This window comes from Protopterus annectens, chromosome 9.part0, assembly GCF_019279795.1.
Source record: "Protopterus annectens isolate FY-2018-M chromosome 9.part0, PAN1.0, whole genome shotgun sequence".
NCBI classification, from domain to species: domain Eukaryota; kingdom Metazoa; phylum Chordata; order Ceratodontiformes; family Protopteridae; genus Protopterus; species Protopterus annectens.
In genome coordinates, this window is record NC_056743.1 from 628,580,994 (window position 1) to 628,598,924 (window position 17,931).

A 17,931-nucleotide genomic window follows, 5' to 3' on the forward strand; every position below is an offset into this window, starting at 1 on the left:
GTACAGCATAAAAGCTGCTATAAAACAGTGCATTTCCAAGAGGGATCCAAATCATGGTGTGGAGGATAATATCCAGAGGTTATATCATACCATTTTCCCATCGTCCTCCATAAGTTTCAAAGAAAATCCCCAATGTTCCACCTAGTCAGAGGGAAGCAGCATCACTAGAAATAAAAAAGCTGCTATAAAAAACAGTCATCCAAGAGGTCCCAGCAGACCAGAGAAAGTCTGGAACTTATTCAAAATTCTTTTTAGTGCAAAAAAAGACAGGGGACTTGAGACCAATTTTGAATCTCAGCAAAATACATAAATCATTTCACTATACAAAGTTCCAGATGGTCCTGGTTCAGTCCATTCTGCCTTTACTGCACAAGGACGACTGGATATGCTCGACAGATCTTCAGGATGCGTAATATCATATCAAAATGAGCAGGTGATCTAAAATATATCTACAATTCTGGCTGGGAGACAGTCATTACCAGTTCAGAGCACTGGCCTTTGGTCTCACCACAGCCCCTAGAGTGCTCACCAAGTGCATGGCAGCTCACCTGAGACTACTGGGATTCCAAGTGTTTCCATACCTGGATGACTGGCTCCTGACCGCTCCAACCAGGCATCAACTAATTCAAGCAAGGGACTACTTACTCCAGATGTGCTCTCATCTGGGGATATCTGTCAGTTACAACAAATCTCAACTCAATCCAAGTCAGACTTTGGAATTTATTGGTGCTCATTTCAATACAACCAAATAGCTTCTCTCCTTCTGTCTCAGATTCAAACCACTCAATTCCAGGTCAAACATATTATTCAGAAATCCTCTCTTCCAGTGCATGTGATACTTCAGATTTTGGGATCCATGTCAGCTGCAATCACTCTTGTACTGCTGGCCAGGTTCCATATGTGAATCTTCCAATGGACACTTGCAACTCAGTGATCTATTCTCCAACACCCATTATCCAGGCCGATTAAGGTAACTCAAGCTTGCAAGAATTATCTTCTCTGGTGGATTCACTCCAGTCAAATACAAGAAGGCCATCCCTTTGTTCTCCCTCAGCCCAAAGCCATAGTGACCAGAAATGCCTCTGACATCAGGTGGTGGGCATTTCTTGGGAAGGGTAGTCCAAGGCACATGGTCCCCCGAAGAGGCCAATATGCATATCCATGTCTTGGAAATGAAAGCTGTCATCCTAGTGTTACAGGCCTTTCAAGACACTCTCCCAACTGGGACTATCACAGTTCAGACGGACTGGGACTATCACAGTTCAGACGGGCTTTGTCTTGGTTCCCGTGTTTCTCCATTTTCCTTGTTTGGTCAGGGGGAAGTTTCTTTACTCACCAGTGAGAGTGGGGAGTACTGAGCTGCCTGTTTGTCCTTAGAGGAGTGGTTTAAGGCAGTAACTTGTAGTTTAATGGCCATTTTGGGTCATTTCCTGTCTTTTCCAGCCCCCTGCTATAAAGCACACTTTAGCGCGTTTTAGCGCGGAGCTGCCAGCGTTGCACACTAGGGCAGCGGCAGTTAATCAGGTTTAAACTATTCGGGCTACCTAAAGTTCACTCTTCAAATTTTCCCTTAAAACTACCTTCCTCAAACTATACTACTGTTCTAATTAGTGTATCCTATAACTAAAAATTATCTCTACTTGACTCCAAAGTAGACTATTCTCTATCTGTATAGCCCAGCACTTGCTCCTACAGTACTTATCACCTTGATACAGCACTCTTGTTATAGATAGTACCCCAAAAAGGCAAACCCCATTTCTCGGTCACCCACATCCCCCGGAACCTTTTTTAAGTTTTTTGGTCTATTCCTTCTAGCATGTCGAGGGATCAGTTGCTAATGTCCTCTCCTGCTCAGCTGGTGAACCTGGGAATATTGAGGCAATGTTACAATTGCCTCATGTACACAGACAACCCTCTCCTCCTCCCACAAAACACAAATACATGCGAGAGATGCAACTACATGGCCAAACTGGAGGCTGAGCTCTCTCAACATAGGACTGGCAAGACCAGACAGGAGGAGAAGGTAACCACACACACTATAGACCCAGTCTCACATAATACCATCACAACCTCAAATCATATACATAAACACACAAAGACATACTCGGAGGCTCTGATCAAAAATCTACCAAAACAGCAGAGGCCACCAAAGCAGACACCCAAACAACTACCACCTCAGAACACAACACCTGCAACACATAGACCACACAGTCAGAGTGTCAAGCAGTCACAGCCCTTAAGGCCAAACACAATGCCAGACACACTAGTCATTGGTGACTCCATAGTCAGACACACTGATGTCCCGCTCACCAGACTGAATAAGGAGAAGGTCACAGTAATCTGCCTGTCGGGCACTAGAATCCGCCACATAACGCAAGCACTCAGGTCTCTCAACAGCAGGTACAAGTACGACTCAATCATTGTCCACGCTGGTGTAAACGACCTGAGACGTTCCTCCTTGGACTACATGAAAAGAGACATTGAGGAGCTCTCTGATTATGTAGCCCAAGCAGGTATGACCCTGACCTTGAGCAGTATCCTACCTTCACCAAGAATGATGCCACAATACAGAGATAAGATGATCAGTTTTAACAATTGGCTTAAACTCTGGTGTCATTCAAAGGGGATCCAATGTCTGTTTGCCTGGGATGACATGCTGGACAAGCCACGCTGCTTCGCAAGGGACAGCTTGCACCTGTCACCCCTGGGATTCCGGATTTTGGCAAAGGCTCTTGCCACCCCCATAGTGCCTTTTTTAGGCAAGGCTCAAATTCTAAACCTACCACCCTAGAAAACAACAAAGAAAAAAAACTAAGGGTAATGCTGCTCAATGCCAGAAGTCTCAACCTCAAGATGCATGCACTTAAGGCCCTTGTCAGTATGGAGAACATCGATGTCTGTGCTGTGACAGAAACCTGGTTCAAGGCTCCTGAGAGCACCCCAGCACTATCAGGTTTTACCTCATATCATGCGTTCTGGCCCCAAAATCCGGACAATGCCAAGAAAGGAGGGGGGGTATCCATATTCATCAAGGACACCCACACCTCAAGATTGGTGGCAACGCACGATGCATCAGAAACCATCCAGGTGCAATTAACCATAGGCAAGACTGCTCTGCAATTTGTAGCATGTTACAGGCCACCCTCGCAAACTCAGGAACCTCATATGGCTTTCCTGAAAACACTGGAGGGGATAAATGTATCTCCGAACACCATCATACTAGGTGACTTCAACTACTCTAATATAGACTGGGAACACTACTCAAGCCCAAACACTCTAGCCCAAACGTTCCTGGAATTCATAAACTCAAATGCCATGGAACAACTAGTCACCATCCCCACAAGAGGAGAAAACATACTTGATCTCATCATCATGAACATGGGAGCACAATGTTCAACACCGGAAGTATACCCCTCACTGGTGAGATCAGATCACAAACTAATCTCGCTGGAGGTCCTCATCCCGCCCCCACCCGAAATAAAAAGAGCACAGTAAAGAACTTCTCGAAAGCCAAGCTCACACTTCTAAAGGCTAGTGTGGTCTCCTTTAAGGGCCCCGAGCGGTAAACATTACTCAAACCGCTGAATCACTTACAAATGCCTTCTACCAGCACCTGCAGGCTGCATGGATCAGGCAATCCCAAGCAAAACAAAGACTCTTTGTACCAAAGGCAAGCGTCCAGTCTGGTGGACCCCAGCCATAAACAAACTCTACAACAAAGGAGAAAGCTACTACAAGATAGAGCAAAATCCTTAAAAGGTAAGACACCGCTGATCACTATAATTAAAAGCTAAGAGCTCTCATAAAATCATCCAAAGCTAATTTTGAGAGAAAAATAGCTAAGGACTCAAAAGACAACCATAAGGCATTCTTTAGCTATGTCAGAAACCTGGGAGGAAACTCCCAGATATGCTCAGAATTAGTTCAAAATGATGTGAAGATTACTGATCCTACAGACATTGCCAACATACTGGCTGACAGGTTCAGTGCAAACTTCTCCCCCCCAAAAGGAGAGATATCTATACCAAATGATTGTAGCCCCCCAAACATCTCTAACGCCCAGGTGAGAACTGCTCTCTCCAAGGCAAAGAACACAGCATCCATGGGACCTGATGGTGTCCCCAGCTGTGTGCTCCACAAACTCAACGAGGAATTAAACCCGCAGTTAGGACAGCTGTTTAATCTTAGTCTCACCTCCAGATACGCACCCAGGAGTGGCGCACAGCGACTGTGGTCCCACTTCACAAAGGCGGTGCCTCCACCGACCCTGGAAATTACCGTCCCATTAGCTTGACAAGCCTTATCTGCAAAGCCATGGAGAGGATCATAATGGATCTCATAAATAAAGACATAGGAATTTGCAGACTTTGGATCCAACCCAGTTTGGCTTTGTCAAAGGCAGATCATGCCTTTTAAACTTGGTTGACTTTTGAAACAGTCACCAAGGCCATTGGCGAGGGAAGGCAGTCCATACAGCCTACCTCGACCTGGCGAAGGCTTTCAATACAATACCCCACTCGGGTATCATTGAAAACTCATCAACTTAAATGTAAACCCATACATCACAAGATGGGTTGCAAACTGGCTGAGTGACAGAACCCACAGGGTCAGAGTTGCTGGCGCCATGTCAGACTCAAAGCCTGTCACAAGTGGTGTCCCACAGGGCTCAGTCCTGGGCCCACTCTTGTTTGGCATCTACTTTTCTGAAGTACAAGCAAACACAGGAGGGTTATGGCTGACAAAGTTTGCAGATGACTGCAAACTGGGCCGTAGTCGAAAACACATCTGACACAGATATCCTTCAGAAGGGTCTCACAGAAACGGATAACTGGTGCCAGAGCCATGGCCTAAAGTTAAATGCCAAGAAATGCATAGTCATACCCTTCGGGAAAACAAGGTTACCCCTAGCTACCATATAGGTGGCAATCCACTGATCACAGAAGAAGTTATCAGGGACCTGGGGACCCAGGTTGACAGTAGCCTTTCATTCGACACTCATATTGCTAAAGTAGTTAGGAAGACCTTCTACATTGCCCACCTTATCATGAAGGGATTCACATCTAGATCAAGGGAGGTCATAGTCTCCCTATACTCATCACTCATCAGACCAATGATTGAGTACAATGCCCCATTCGGAATGTATCTGACCCGACACTTGCAGCAGCTGGAGAGGCCACAAAAGTTCCTCACCAAAAGGATAAAGGGTCTCAAAAATCTGTCTTATGCTGCCCGACTGAAAGAACTCCAGCTCTATTCAGTTGCTTACCGCTTGCTCAGAGGTGACCTGTGCCTGACATACAAGGCCATGTCAAACCCAGATTTGATGAACATGTTTCACCTCAAAAAATCTAGATCCCTCAGAGCCACAAGGGCGGGAGACTTAAACCTCGACACGGTTATTAATAGGACGTGCTGGAGGGATAGATTCATCACCCAAAGACTCCCTATGCTGTGGAACAAAATCCCGGTATATGTGAGGCAGAGCACCTCGCTGGCCTTGTTCAAGAGGAATCTTGACCAATGGATGGGAGATCGCAGATATACCCCAGGGGTTACCTCAGTGTCACTGCTTGACAGAGGCACAGCAAAATAATGGGCATAGTTTCTCCAAACTAAAGGGGTGGCGTAAGCCACAAAACTATGGGCTAGGCTTGTAAATGCCCTCAGGCAGATAGCCTAGTATAAACCTATGAACCTATGAACCTATAAGTTGCTGTTGGTGGTGTGGTACATCAACAAACAAGAAGGAACCAGATCTTCCTTCTTTGTTGAGAAGCTATGATGGTATGGCAATGAACGATCTCCAACAATCGCTTTTTGATAGTAATGCACACCCTGGGGAAGTCCAACGTGATTGCAGACAAGTTAAGCAGGTCCATTCTGATGCTTCATGAGTGTTCTCAATATGAATGTGTCAGAGATGATTTTCTGTCGATGGGGCCAACCTTGCTGCAACTTTTTCTCATCTCCCCTCAACAACAAGTGCAGCAGGCTCTTTGCCCTGATCCCCCCACTGCGGGAGTCCTTGAGGGATACTTTATTTCCCGCTTGGCCTTCTGGTATTCTTTTCGCTTACCTCTCATTACCCCTTATTCCCAAATTTCTGCAAAAAGCCTCTTGATTGAAGAGCACAGTTATTCTCATTGCCCCTTATTGGCCTCATCAGATCTGGTTTCCCTTCTTTTGGCCTCATCTTCTACATCCACCCTGGATTCTGGATCCAACTGCAGACCTACTGTGACACCTGAAAGACATGATTCAGCCGTACATTTCAGGCCTCATGTTGACTGTATGTTTTCTCCAGTTCCATTGATTGCTAGACAGTCCGGGCTGTCTTCTCCCATCCGGCATATCTTGTTATCTTCCCATAAAGCTTCCACTAGGAAAATTTACCATAGAAAATGGAAAAGGTTTGTTTTTTGGGCCACAAAAAATTTAGACCTCTTTACAGCATCGATTTTTAAGGGTTCTTGATATTTTAGCTGCAATTTTCAATGAGGGTGCCAGCTCCTCGACTATCAGAGTACAGTTAGCAGCCATTTCCAGCTTTCATGTAGGAGTAGATAATTCTACTTTAGCTTCCTCCAAGCTTTGTAAAGCCTTTCTCAGAGGAACTTCCTCAATTAGACCTCCTTTAAAGGATCCAGCTCCCCTTTGGGATTTAAATATTGTTCTTCAGTTCTTCAGGCCTTGACTCAACCCCCCACCCTTTAAACCATCATCTAAGTCTGATCTGAAGTTTTTGACCTGGAAAACTGTTTTTCTAGTTGCTATCACTTCTGCCAGAAGAGTGTCTGAACTTCAAGCACTGTCTTCTAAACTTCGTTATTTAATTTTTCACAATGACAGGATTTCTTTAGGGATCAAGCCTTCCTTTTCACCAAAGGAGTTGTTGAAATTAAATATTAATCAGGTCATCACCTTCGCAGCCTTATTTCTTAATTTTTCAAACAAGGGAGAATATATGTTATATCTTTTGGCTGTCCAAAGACAATTACTTTTCTACTTTCACAGAACCAAAGATTTGAAAACATCTGAACAACTGTTTGTTTCCTTTTCTGATTCAAAATTAGGCAAACCAGTATCTAAAGTGACTTTGGCCAAATGCTTGAGTGATTATATTACATTTGTTAATGAGACAGTAGGTCTACCTTACCAAAACCTCCAGGAGCCCACTTCATCAGGTCTATGACAACTTTCTCAGCCTTTTTGTCTAGAACTTCCTTGGATGATATGTATGCAGCTGCAACCTAGGCTAATCCTCATACCTTTATTGCTCATTACACATTGGAGCTGGGCTCTAGGGGAAGAGTAGCCTTTGGCTCAACTGTGTTCTGGAATATCCTTCCTTACAGCCCTCGCAGGATTTAGGTAGCTGGGGACTCTGTCCCAACTGTTGAGGAATGAATGAAAATGGCAAGATTAGATAAAAAAGTTATGTACTCATCATAACATTCCATCTGTGTTGTCCATTTTCATTCTTCCTCAACTTCCCACCCACCTACCCCTTCCTTGGTTTACTCCTGGAGAGATTGAAGAGTATTTCAGGAACTTCTGTTCCTTGTTTGAGCTCCAGCTTCCACTCCTTTCTCAATTTTCACTGTTCCTTAAATTTATGGGCAGAAAACTACATCTGAGGTATGTTAGGTTGGTGGGGAATTATGGGTAAAGGAAGGAGCTTGAGAGTTCAAGTATTCTATGATTTGGAAGAAGCGGTGGTTTTTAAACCAGCAGAAGTGATCAAAATTCATTTGACCACTTCAAATGGTGTTAAGTCTATGCGCAATCGTGAATAGCAGGGATAGGGGAAATTTGCCCTTTCCCCACTGTAGAGTGATCTCAGAGCTGGTATATGTAGTTACGGGGGTTGGGGGTGGGGGGCTTGCTTCATAGTTTTTATATAAGAACTGTAACAAGGAAGACTGATGACATGGACAATTCCCCAATATGACTCCCACTTCCCCAAGAGTGACAACCAGAGAAAGTCCTCAGAGTTGTGGGCAAAAAAAAAAGATCATCAGTATAACTCTCACCAGATTCACACATAGCTTTCAATAACAGTTTTGCATTTAAATTTTACTTGTTGCAGATTTGCAAACTGTACATTGTGAATATTATATCAAAATATTTGCATTCTTATAATCTGCACAAAATGTTGACCTTTTAACACAGCTGTCATTTTTCAACTTTTAATAATTTAGTAATGCCGTTTATTTTGCACAGTAAAGAAAATATTAAAAGGGGATCAAGAAAATCTTAATTAAGAATGGCTTATGACATGTTAGTGCATGTATCTATGTAGTTACCCTGAATCTGCAAAAATATATACATATGCACATACATACCTAGAGAGAGAGATGACCAAAAATTATCTTGTAAGCTGATTATTATACCAAGGATGTTCTGCACTATATATATTTGGAAGTCAGAGAATGTATTTCCTGGGTAAGCTAAAACTGAGGCAATAACATTTGACAATAAATGACTAAAATTACATTTTTTCACAGACAAAAGTTCCCAAGAATTCTGAGGAAGTCTGTATATTCAGCTACTTTATATACATGGAACAAGACAAGAAAATGTAAAAGGGCTTGGTTAACAAACTGAAGAGCATCTGACCTTTGTGGTAAAATGGTATGAATTAAGAAAAACACAGGCAATATGAATGTAGTACAATGGCTTTTACAACAGAGACATGGTAGTACAATGTAATTCATTAAATCTTGGAGAGTGTATCATTGGCAAAGTGGAGTAATATAATAACACTTGGGTTACCTACATGCAATGAGCCAGTATAAACAAGAATGACTGTCATAACCAAAGCATCATAATATTTCCCAGTATGTTCTTTCTAATATTAAGCAAAATGCTTAATTTCTGCTACATTAAATCAGCCAGGAAAATAAACCAGGTATAACCAGTTATAAGCCATCTGCTGTCATTTTGATAGCCTCCTTTTTTTGTGGAGACAAAGACTCTAACACCCTATAACCCTAGATGTTGAGAGATGCTACATGCATCTGTCATATTGAAAATATGTATCCTTGTTGTCAAATAGGTTTTCCTGATGTAGTGACCACCCTCAGCAAAGAGTGAACAACATTTCAGTGTCAACTACTAAAGCAACTAACCTTTTATATATACTGCAAAGAAATCTGAAACTGGAATTACATTTGCCTCTATTTACAATTTCTAAGGTATCCACGTTAACATTTTGTATGATTACTGTTTTGGATGCTAGTGCAAATTCAATGCCCCCGCCCCCCATAAAAATAATATTAAAATAACAGGCAAAATAAAGCTTCTGTATCACAGATGAAGACATCCATCAGATGCTGTAGATTTTTGTATACTACTCCTTGCTAGATTATGTGGGAACCTGATCATTTTTTTCCTCACTAGTCAGAAGTTGGCAAGTTAATATTCACTTAAAGCACTTGCTTTAGGAGGACTCACCTCCAGGATTCTTGACCTACATGTTTTTCTCAGAGGAGTAAAAATTGTGCAAAACATGCATACCTTTCAGTTGTACATGATTTTGCAGATTGTCCATAGTTTTGTCTCATAATTTTGGTTGTTGTGCCTTATAAAAAAAGAAGTTATGTACTCACTGTAATGTTCCATATTTGTGTTGTTCATCTCGCCTTCATTCTTAGCAAGTTGGGTTCGGAACTGATCCCCAGTTACGACTTGGCCTTATACAAAGCTCAAGGTCTTCCACTAGCTTGTGGCTAAAACCCTATCCCATGATGCACTAAGGGAGCTCCCCAGATTTTGTTTGCAGATATAGCTAAATAAAGGTCACTGAATACGTAACAGAGCAATGATGAAGGTCAGAGGACATTAATAGCTAATTGCATTAGCTCGGTCTTCCAGGAGTGAAAGGTTGGGAGAAGGAGGGTGGGATGTAAGAATGAAGGTGAGATGGACAACACACATGGAATGTTATGGTGACTACATAACTTCTTTATGTGATGTTGTCCTATCTCGCCGTCATTCTTAGCAGGTTGGGAAAACTTCTTTAGCACAAGGTGACCAATGGTCCCAGTTTTTCCAGGACAGTCCCAGTTTGAAAGTCTCCATCTCGGAATCCCAAACAATGTCTTTGGGACACAGAAATGTCCTAGTTTAGACTGCTCAGGCTAAATGGTGACTTGGCTTCCCAGGGTGACCATTCCCCCTGCTTTCGCATCCTACGCAGCTCTGGGGACTTTGCAATTTTTCGGGGATGCCATTGGGTATGAGGTAAGGTCGGATGCCTTCGTCCTGCCAGGAGCCTTCCAGGCCCTGCCGCCATCAGTCAGTCACTCCCTCAAGGACTTCCATCGTGGGGGGTTCTGCTTGACCCCACTCACCCACGCAGGAGTTCTCCAGGCCCTACATCCATCTGCTTGATGCTCCCGTACTGACGTCTGTCAGTGCCAAACCCTACAGTCCTCCCCTTTGACCTGGCCAAGAGACCTTCCTCAGCTGCGCCCCCCCCCATATCAGGGGACTCCACCACCTGCATGTCTCCTGCAGGCAGCCAAATCATGCCAGATCATACGTGCCCTCAGACCCTCTCAGAAGAGCTTCCCTCTGATCCCGTCCACTCCTCCAGAACTCCCCTTGGCCGCTGAGAGGCAGATCCTGTCTCATGAAGGCTTCAGAGTCTCCCTGCTTTCCCATCCAGAACAGCTCTGGTGACTTTGAGATTTTTCAAGGATGCTGTCAGTTATGTGGTGAAGTTGGATGCCTTTCCCCCGGCAGCTCATCAGGTCCCTCTGCTGTCCACCCTGGTGCTTCCTCAAGGACTTCCATCATGGGGAGCTCTGCCTGACCCCAATCACCCAGGCAGGAGCTCGCTAGGCCCCACCACTGTTTGCCAGTTGCTCCCTTAAAGACTTCCATCATGGAGGGCTGTGCCTGTCCCCACTCACCCAGTCAGGAGCACTCCAGGCCCCTCTGCTGTCTGCCCTAGTGCTCCCTTAAGGACTTCCATTGTGGGGAGCTCTGCTTGACCCCCTCATCCAGGCAGGATCTTGCCCAGCCCTGCCACTATCTGCCTGTCTCCCCCTTCCAGACTTCTGTCCCAGAGGGGGCAGGGTCCGTACCCCCTCACCCAGGCAAGAGCTTTCCTGTACAAGTCACTTTCCACCTCTCTCTCTCCCTTCCAGACTTCCATTGGGACTGACCCCCCCTCTGGGGTTCCACTTCTACCCAGGAGAGAGAGAGAGCTCTTTTCCAGGGTTACATATCTCCTAACTTCTGCCAAATCATGCAGTATCTTGCGTGCTCTTGGAGCCTCTCAGGGGATCTTCACAGCCTCATGGAACTCTGCTGGGCCAAAAAGCCTCAGACAGTCCCTCATCCAGACATCCATGACACTGGTTCTCCACTTTGCCTTTCACCTAGGGCTTTCAAACTCACAGGGGAGATGGCCCTGGGTCACCCCATCTCTGCACTTTTTGTGGCACACCTCAGTCTCTCACCCCCACCGTGCAAGGCACTGATGAATGTGCATCACTTCAAGCCTCCTGGCATGTGGCCTCTTGCCTTCTGGGTGGTGCTATTCACAGAGTGGCATCCCCACAGTGCCTGGTGAAGAATGGGAGGCCAACCTGCCTGTCCTGGTGCGAGATGACATGGCTGCCCTATCTCCACTCCCATGGGGGCTGGGAGAATGGGATTGCAGACCTGGTTTCCTGGAGCAGCCCTTAAGTGTCCCAGTTTAAGTCCTGTAACAAAATGGTCACCTTGCTTTAGCACCATCTTTCTTGGGTGGCTCAAGGGAGAATATTCTTTAGAACAGTGGACCCAATACAGGCCCTGTTTCTGGAGGCCAAATCAACTTTGTAATGAGTGATAAATGTATGAGCCTTGCCCATGTTGCTGCAGCACAAATGGTATAAATAGGTAATCTCCCTCTAAAGGCAGAAGAGGTTGCAATGGCTCTTGTAGAATGACCTTTTACTTGGGAAAGTTCTTTGTTTTGAGATTGGTAAGCAAAGGTAATGCAATCTGATAGACACCTTGAAAGTGACTTTTGACACAGGAATGCCCTTTTTTGAGTCTGAAAAGGATACAAATAATTGGTCGGATTTTCTAAAATCTTTTGTCCTATGTAAGTAGAAATGTAACTGTCTATGTACATCCAATTGGTGCAACATATATTCTGCCTTGTTGCCATAGTTGGGAAAAAAAATGGCAGTTTTATGGACTGATTCAGGTTAAATTCTGCGCATACTTTTGGTAAAAAGGATGGGTTCATTCATAGGGATACTCTATCTTTGTGGAAGAGCACGTAGGGGGGCTTTATTGATAATGCTTGTAGCTCTGAAACTCTTTTAGCAGAAGTAATAGCTATCAAGAGAATCGTTTTCCAAGTCAGATACTTGAGATTGCATGATGATTTAGGCTTGAAAGGGAAAAGAATCAAATATGATAAGACAAAATTCAAGTCCCATAGCGGTGGAGGGACCTTAATAGGTGGTCTTAATAAAAGAGTACCTTTAAGAAAGGCTTTGTAAAGTCTGTGGGACATCACATTAGGACCTGAGTCTCCTAAATGGAAATTAGATACGGCAGCTAACTGGACCCGAATAGTAGCTGCAGTTGCCCCTTCATTAAACAGCTTTGCTAGGAATTAAAGAATAGAAGCTATTGGGACAGAGAAGAGATCAATGTGATTATTCATGGCCCATGAAGAAAATCTTTTTGCATTTGTTTCTATATAACCTTCATGCTGAAGCCTTATGAGACAAGATCAGGATATGTTTTACTGACATAGAAAGGTTAGGGAGCCTGGCTATGGTTGGAATTGGAGCAGCCAAGCTGTCAATTTGAGGGTTTAAATAGAGGGGTGGAGCGTCCCTGATGCATGAGTCAGGAGGTCCATAACTGGGTCCAGAATCCATGGCTCCTCCTGAAGATGAGGCCAAGAAGGGGAACCAGATTTGACAAGGCCAGTATGGGGCAACAAGTATTAAGTTCCTTCCCAAGTGACTGGCTTTCTGAAGAACTTTGGGTATCAAAGAAAAGGGAGGAAAGGCATAGAGGTGACTTGAAGGCCAATTGTGAACAAGTGTATCCCTTGGTGACTCCCCCGGAGGGGGGATCAGGGCAAAGTAGCTGCTGCATTTATCATTTATGCATGTGGCAAAAAGGTTGGAGGAAGGCTGGCCCCATTTGCATAAAATCATTTTCGCCACTTCCTGTTTTAGGGACCACTCGTGAGGCATCAGAATCACTCTGCTGAGTTTGTCTGCAGGTCTATAGAGCAGATCCAATCATCTCATCCCAGAAAAGGGAGCACCGACTGCAGTGTTACCATCCAAAACTTTGACTTTCTTACTGATTTGTTTAATTTGCTGAGATCCAGGATGGGTCTCCAGTCCCCTGTTTTCTTTGGAACTAAAAAGAACCTTGAGTAAGTTCCAGATCCTATTTGGTCTGTGGGGACTTCTTGGATGAATCTTTTGTCTAGCAACTTTTGTATTTCTAGAGTTGCCTGATCCTTTTGACTGTGTGGAACATCTGAGATGTTTTTTGTGTTTGGGACGGGAAAGGAAAAGGGTATGGAGTAACCTCTAGATACAATACTTTGTACTCATTTGTCTTTTGTTATTGTTAGCCAGGCTTTTGGGTACAAAGATAAGTGTCCCTCGACTGCCTCCAGAGATGGACAGGTGGGCCTCCTTTCAGGAGCACTGAAAGGGCTTACCAAGGAAAGATTCCCTGTCACCCTGGATTTGCGGACCACTTCTGCCACATAGTCAGTGTCTTCCATTAGCACTTCCCCCTCTGCCCCTGGGGTAAGAATCACCACATGTCTCCTGGAAAGCTCTCTGGGATTTTTGAAACCACATTTTTCCTCCTTTCTGACCCTTTGGGTAAGGTCTGTTAGGTAGGGAAAAACAGACTTCAATGGCAGAGAGAGTCTTTCCTTCTTGTTCACACCTGATTAGTGTGTCTTTGATTTTTGGCCCGAACAAAGATGAGCCATCAAAAGGGGCATTCACAAAAGAAGATTTTAAAGGGTTCTGCAAAGTCACACAAGTACATCCAGGAATGTCTCCTTAGGGAAATTCCTGAACCTGCTGCCCTGCTCGATCCATCCACTTCATAAGAAATGAGCCTCATGGAGGAGTTGACCACTCAGGTTAAGGTGGACAGCTGAGATGAAACCTAGAGGGTATCTCCTAGTTCTTTCAGGAGATTGCTCTGAAGCCTAGTAAAGTGAGTCAGATAATGTAGTGATCTGAGCTCAAAAGTTGCTGAAGAGAAGATGCGCTTTCCATATCTGTCCATTGTATGAGACTCTTTGTTTGGCAGATGGACAAAAGAGAACGTCTCTGAAAGTTCCTTTTTGGTGGCTGCCGCCATCACGATAGCATCTACTGGGACTCCCTTGGTAAGAAATTCCTTGTCTAAAGGTGAGGTGATGAATTTGTTTGGCCTCCGAGGAACAGGTTCCACTTAGTCTGGAGACTCCCATGCCTTTAATTGTATCTAATTGTATCAGCTCATCGAAGGGCGGAGACCAACAACTATAGAGAAAAAGCAGACAAAAATATGACTATATAAAATCCACTACTACTACTACTACTTTTAAACAACTCTTTTTTTAACAAGTACAACAGAGATCAGCCAAAACACACAGGAAAGGCTCTCTAACTAAAAAGGGCAAAGGCAGCTCTCTAACTTAAATGAGGTAGCCTTGAGAATTTAAACAGGAAAACAAAGGGAAAAGCCCTCTAATTTAAATGGGCTAAGGCAGCTCTCTAACTTAAATGAACTAACCTATACTTAAGGGAAGAAAAGCCCTCTAACTAAAATGGGCTTTCTAGTATTAATGCCAGGATAGGGGAAGAAAGGCCTAACGGAAAAAATGACGGCCAACAGCAAAAACAACTGCAGAAAAGGCAGAACACAAACAATTCACTTAGTAACAATTATCTGGAATAAAATAGACTGAAAAAAGTCTAACAATTTTTAGAATATAAAGTATAAAAAACTACTTAGCCAGAGCCAGGAGGAAGAGCAACCAATCTTGTTTAGCGGCAAACGAGATCTGGGGAGCTTTTGTAGTGCATCATGGGATAGGGTTTTAGCCACGAGCTAGTGGAAGACCTCAAGCTTTGTATAAGGCCGAGTTCTGGGGATCGGTTCCGAACCCAACCTGCTAAGAATGAAGGTGAGACAGGCCAACATCCCATTGTTTGTTTCTTGTTAAAATCATTGAGGACTAAAATTACTAAATAATGATATGCACTTGAGTTTCAGATGCTATATTCTTCACAAAATGCATGCTGATATGAATTCCCATCATTCTATCAACTTTCTAAGTTTGTAAGAGAAATAGTTAAAACCTGGCCCTGATACTGGACCTTTGCCAACCCATTATTTTTGGCTTTATCTAGAATTCTTTCACTAATAAATTCAGACTTATGAAAACACAGGTTTAAATGGCAAAATAGATGTATAAATATCATATCACCGTTAAGCATCAGTTAATTAAAAGTATTATATATCAGCTAGACTCAAAGCCTGTTCTTTTTCTAAGTAGTATGTGCTAGCATTTTATATTTTCCAGCATGTTTAAGTATTTATTTATAAAATTAAGATGGAAAGGCTATTTTGATTTCTTACTTATCCCCAGTAAGCAAACTTTGTTCCATATACCCTCAAATATATTTTTGACAGACCACTTTGTTGTTTTTTGCTATTTTGTTTCAGATAATCTTGGATTCCCACAATAAGCCTGAAGGTGATGTGCTATATACCAAAAGTATGGAAACTTCTGAAGAACTGAATAGTAATGAGATTATGGAGTGCAAAGAAAATGATACAACTCAAAATGAAGGAGACTGTGATAAACATGGATCATGTGCCATCATGGGTGCAAAGGATCCCAGTGTAGATAGAAGAGAAGTGAATACTAAAGAGGAAGAAGGAGAAGAGAATAAAGAGCCTAAAATGAAGCAAAAACACACAAGTGTCAGCTTCTTTGAAGAGGGTGATGAGGTTTTCGATAGAGTGTGTGATGATCATCCCTCATTATTACGAAGTAGCAGTGGCACTGATCTTGAGGTTAGATACTCATGTTTTCAATTTTTTTAAACTGATGAATTGTATTGCATTGTAAATAATTCCGGTATTCAGTCACTGTGAAAAAGAAATGTGTTATAAATGCAAGTGTGAGTGGAAAGCTGTAAGCAGATGTCCAGCAGTAAATGTCCACTGCTGATTGAGTAGTTGCAAGTTCAAAGGCCTCTCTCCACAGCACAATACCAACATTGTGTCACATGTGCATAATGTCCAATACTTATAACAGAGCTGTTTTATGTTACTGAGACCCTTCCATTCAGCAATGTGCAAAGCTACATGCTGTAGGTCCTACTGTTGCAGACATACAAAAGCATGGCTAGCACAGTGTGATGTGTTCAGTACAGTACATGCAGAACTACTGTTTGCCCTGGGAATCCTGGCAGAAACACAAAACGCTGCTGATTGCTCTCTGATGCCATGTGCCCTGATCATCTCTTTGTCATTGACATTCTTGGTATCTGTCAAGCTGTCATTATGTCTGATGTCCTATATGTTACAGTATCAGATATTACAGTCAGGGAGTGCTGTTACTGGTGCTATCTGTGGCATTTGATACCAGTATGAATTCTTATCATCAGTACCTACCAGCACTAATACAGAACACTGGATTAACTTTTTACTGACTCTAGCTGCTAAGTACATTGACACATTCTGATTTTATATTGGCTTTGTTTCATACTTGCTTATATCATTTGGTTTGGTTTGATTTTCTTTAATTCAGAATTAATTACTTAAAGCAGAAGGTAAACCCTATATTTCTTGCATTATGTAGTAGTTTGTGTCAATTACCTTTGTGGTACTCAAGTAACTGTGAATTTGCCGAAGGGGTCAGGACTGCTGCATACTTTAGTTTGTTATTAAAATTAATAGAATACACTGAGTCAGTAGCTATCTGTTTAAAACTAGAACTGCTGGTGTAGTTTGCTTATTAATTGGCTGCAAATGATGAGTAGCTGACATTGTATTCATTCTGATCTTATATTAATTTGTTTAAAATTTGCTTAGTTGAGTTTGTTTAGTTTTACATTCATTATTTAAGGTGTTAAAGCAGAAAGCAAACCTTACTTTACTGTGTTATTTTGTTGAAGTATATGGAAGTAAGCTGCATCCCTTCTACTTAATGTGAATCTGGAGAGGAGTTACGCAGTGTGGCTTATTATATATATTAAAAGCATCTGCAGACTCAGTTGCTTACATCCCGTTTTGATGATAATAGTTTTCTGTGAATGCCTCCAGGGTGTCCCTGTGTCTCTTGATTTGTTCATTATTAATTTTAATTAAGCATAAATAATTCTTCCACTCCCACATTGTTCACACCTGCTATAGCTGTTTACTTCAAAAGCCACAATACTGACCCTGTTTATGTTTCAGCTTTTTCCTATAGCTAACTTTATTCAACAAAAATGATTATATTGTAGAGCTTAGTATTAAAGGAGCATTACAAACGTCTCTCAGTTAGACGTTTATTGCATAGTAAGTATCATAACTTTCTATAAGGTAAGAAGTAACTATGATGCAGCTGACTGGCATGATTGTCTGAGAATATAGTAAGGTATGAGAAGTCACATTAAAACCATTAAAAAATAAACAATAAAAATAGTGTTAGCTAGCACCATCAGGTTAAGAGACTGGAGAAGAGGAAAGTTGGGTCTTTTTGCTGAGGGACCTCTGGGGCTACCAAGATGTGAGGCATATAAGAAGCTGGAGTGTGACATAAAGGAGATCGGGAAGAAGGTATGGAAATTGGGGGATGGGGTAGGTATGAAGAGACAAGGAAGGAAGTTAGGAAGATGACTTGTATTAAAGAATCCATGAAGATTACAAGGTTGAAGGGGGAGATAG

The 17,931-nt window shown here is 42.8% G+C and overlaps 1 protein-coding gene across 2 annotated transcripts in view; it reads left to right on the top strand.

The window, feature by feature from the left end:
* Positions 1-17,931, top strand: part of GPSM3 (G protein signaling modulator 3) — a 778,689-nt gene that overhangs the window by 444,962 nt on the left and 315,796 nt on the right. For both annotated transcript variants that reach the window (XM_044083194.1, XM_044083195.1), the window contains exon 4: positions 15,718-16,071. In XM_044083194.1, the coding sequence (XP_043939129.1) occupies positions 15,718-16,071 (354 nt within the window). The remainder of the gene's footprint in view (positions 1-15,717; positions 16,072-17,931) is intronic.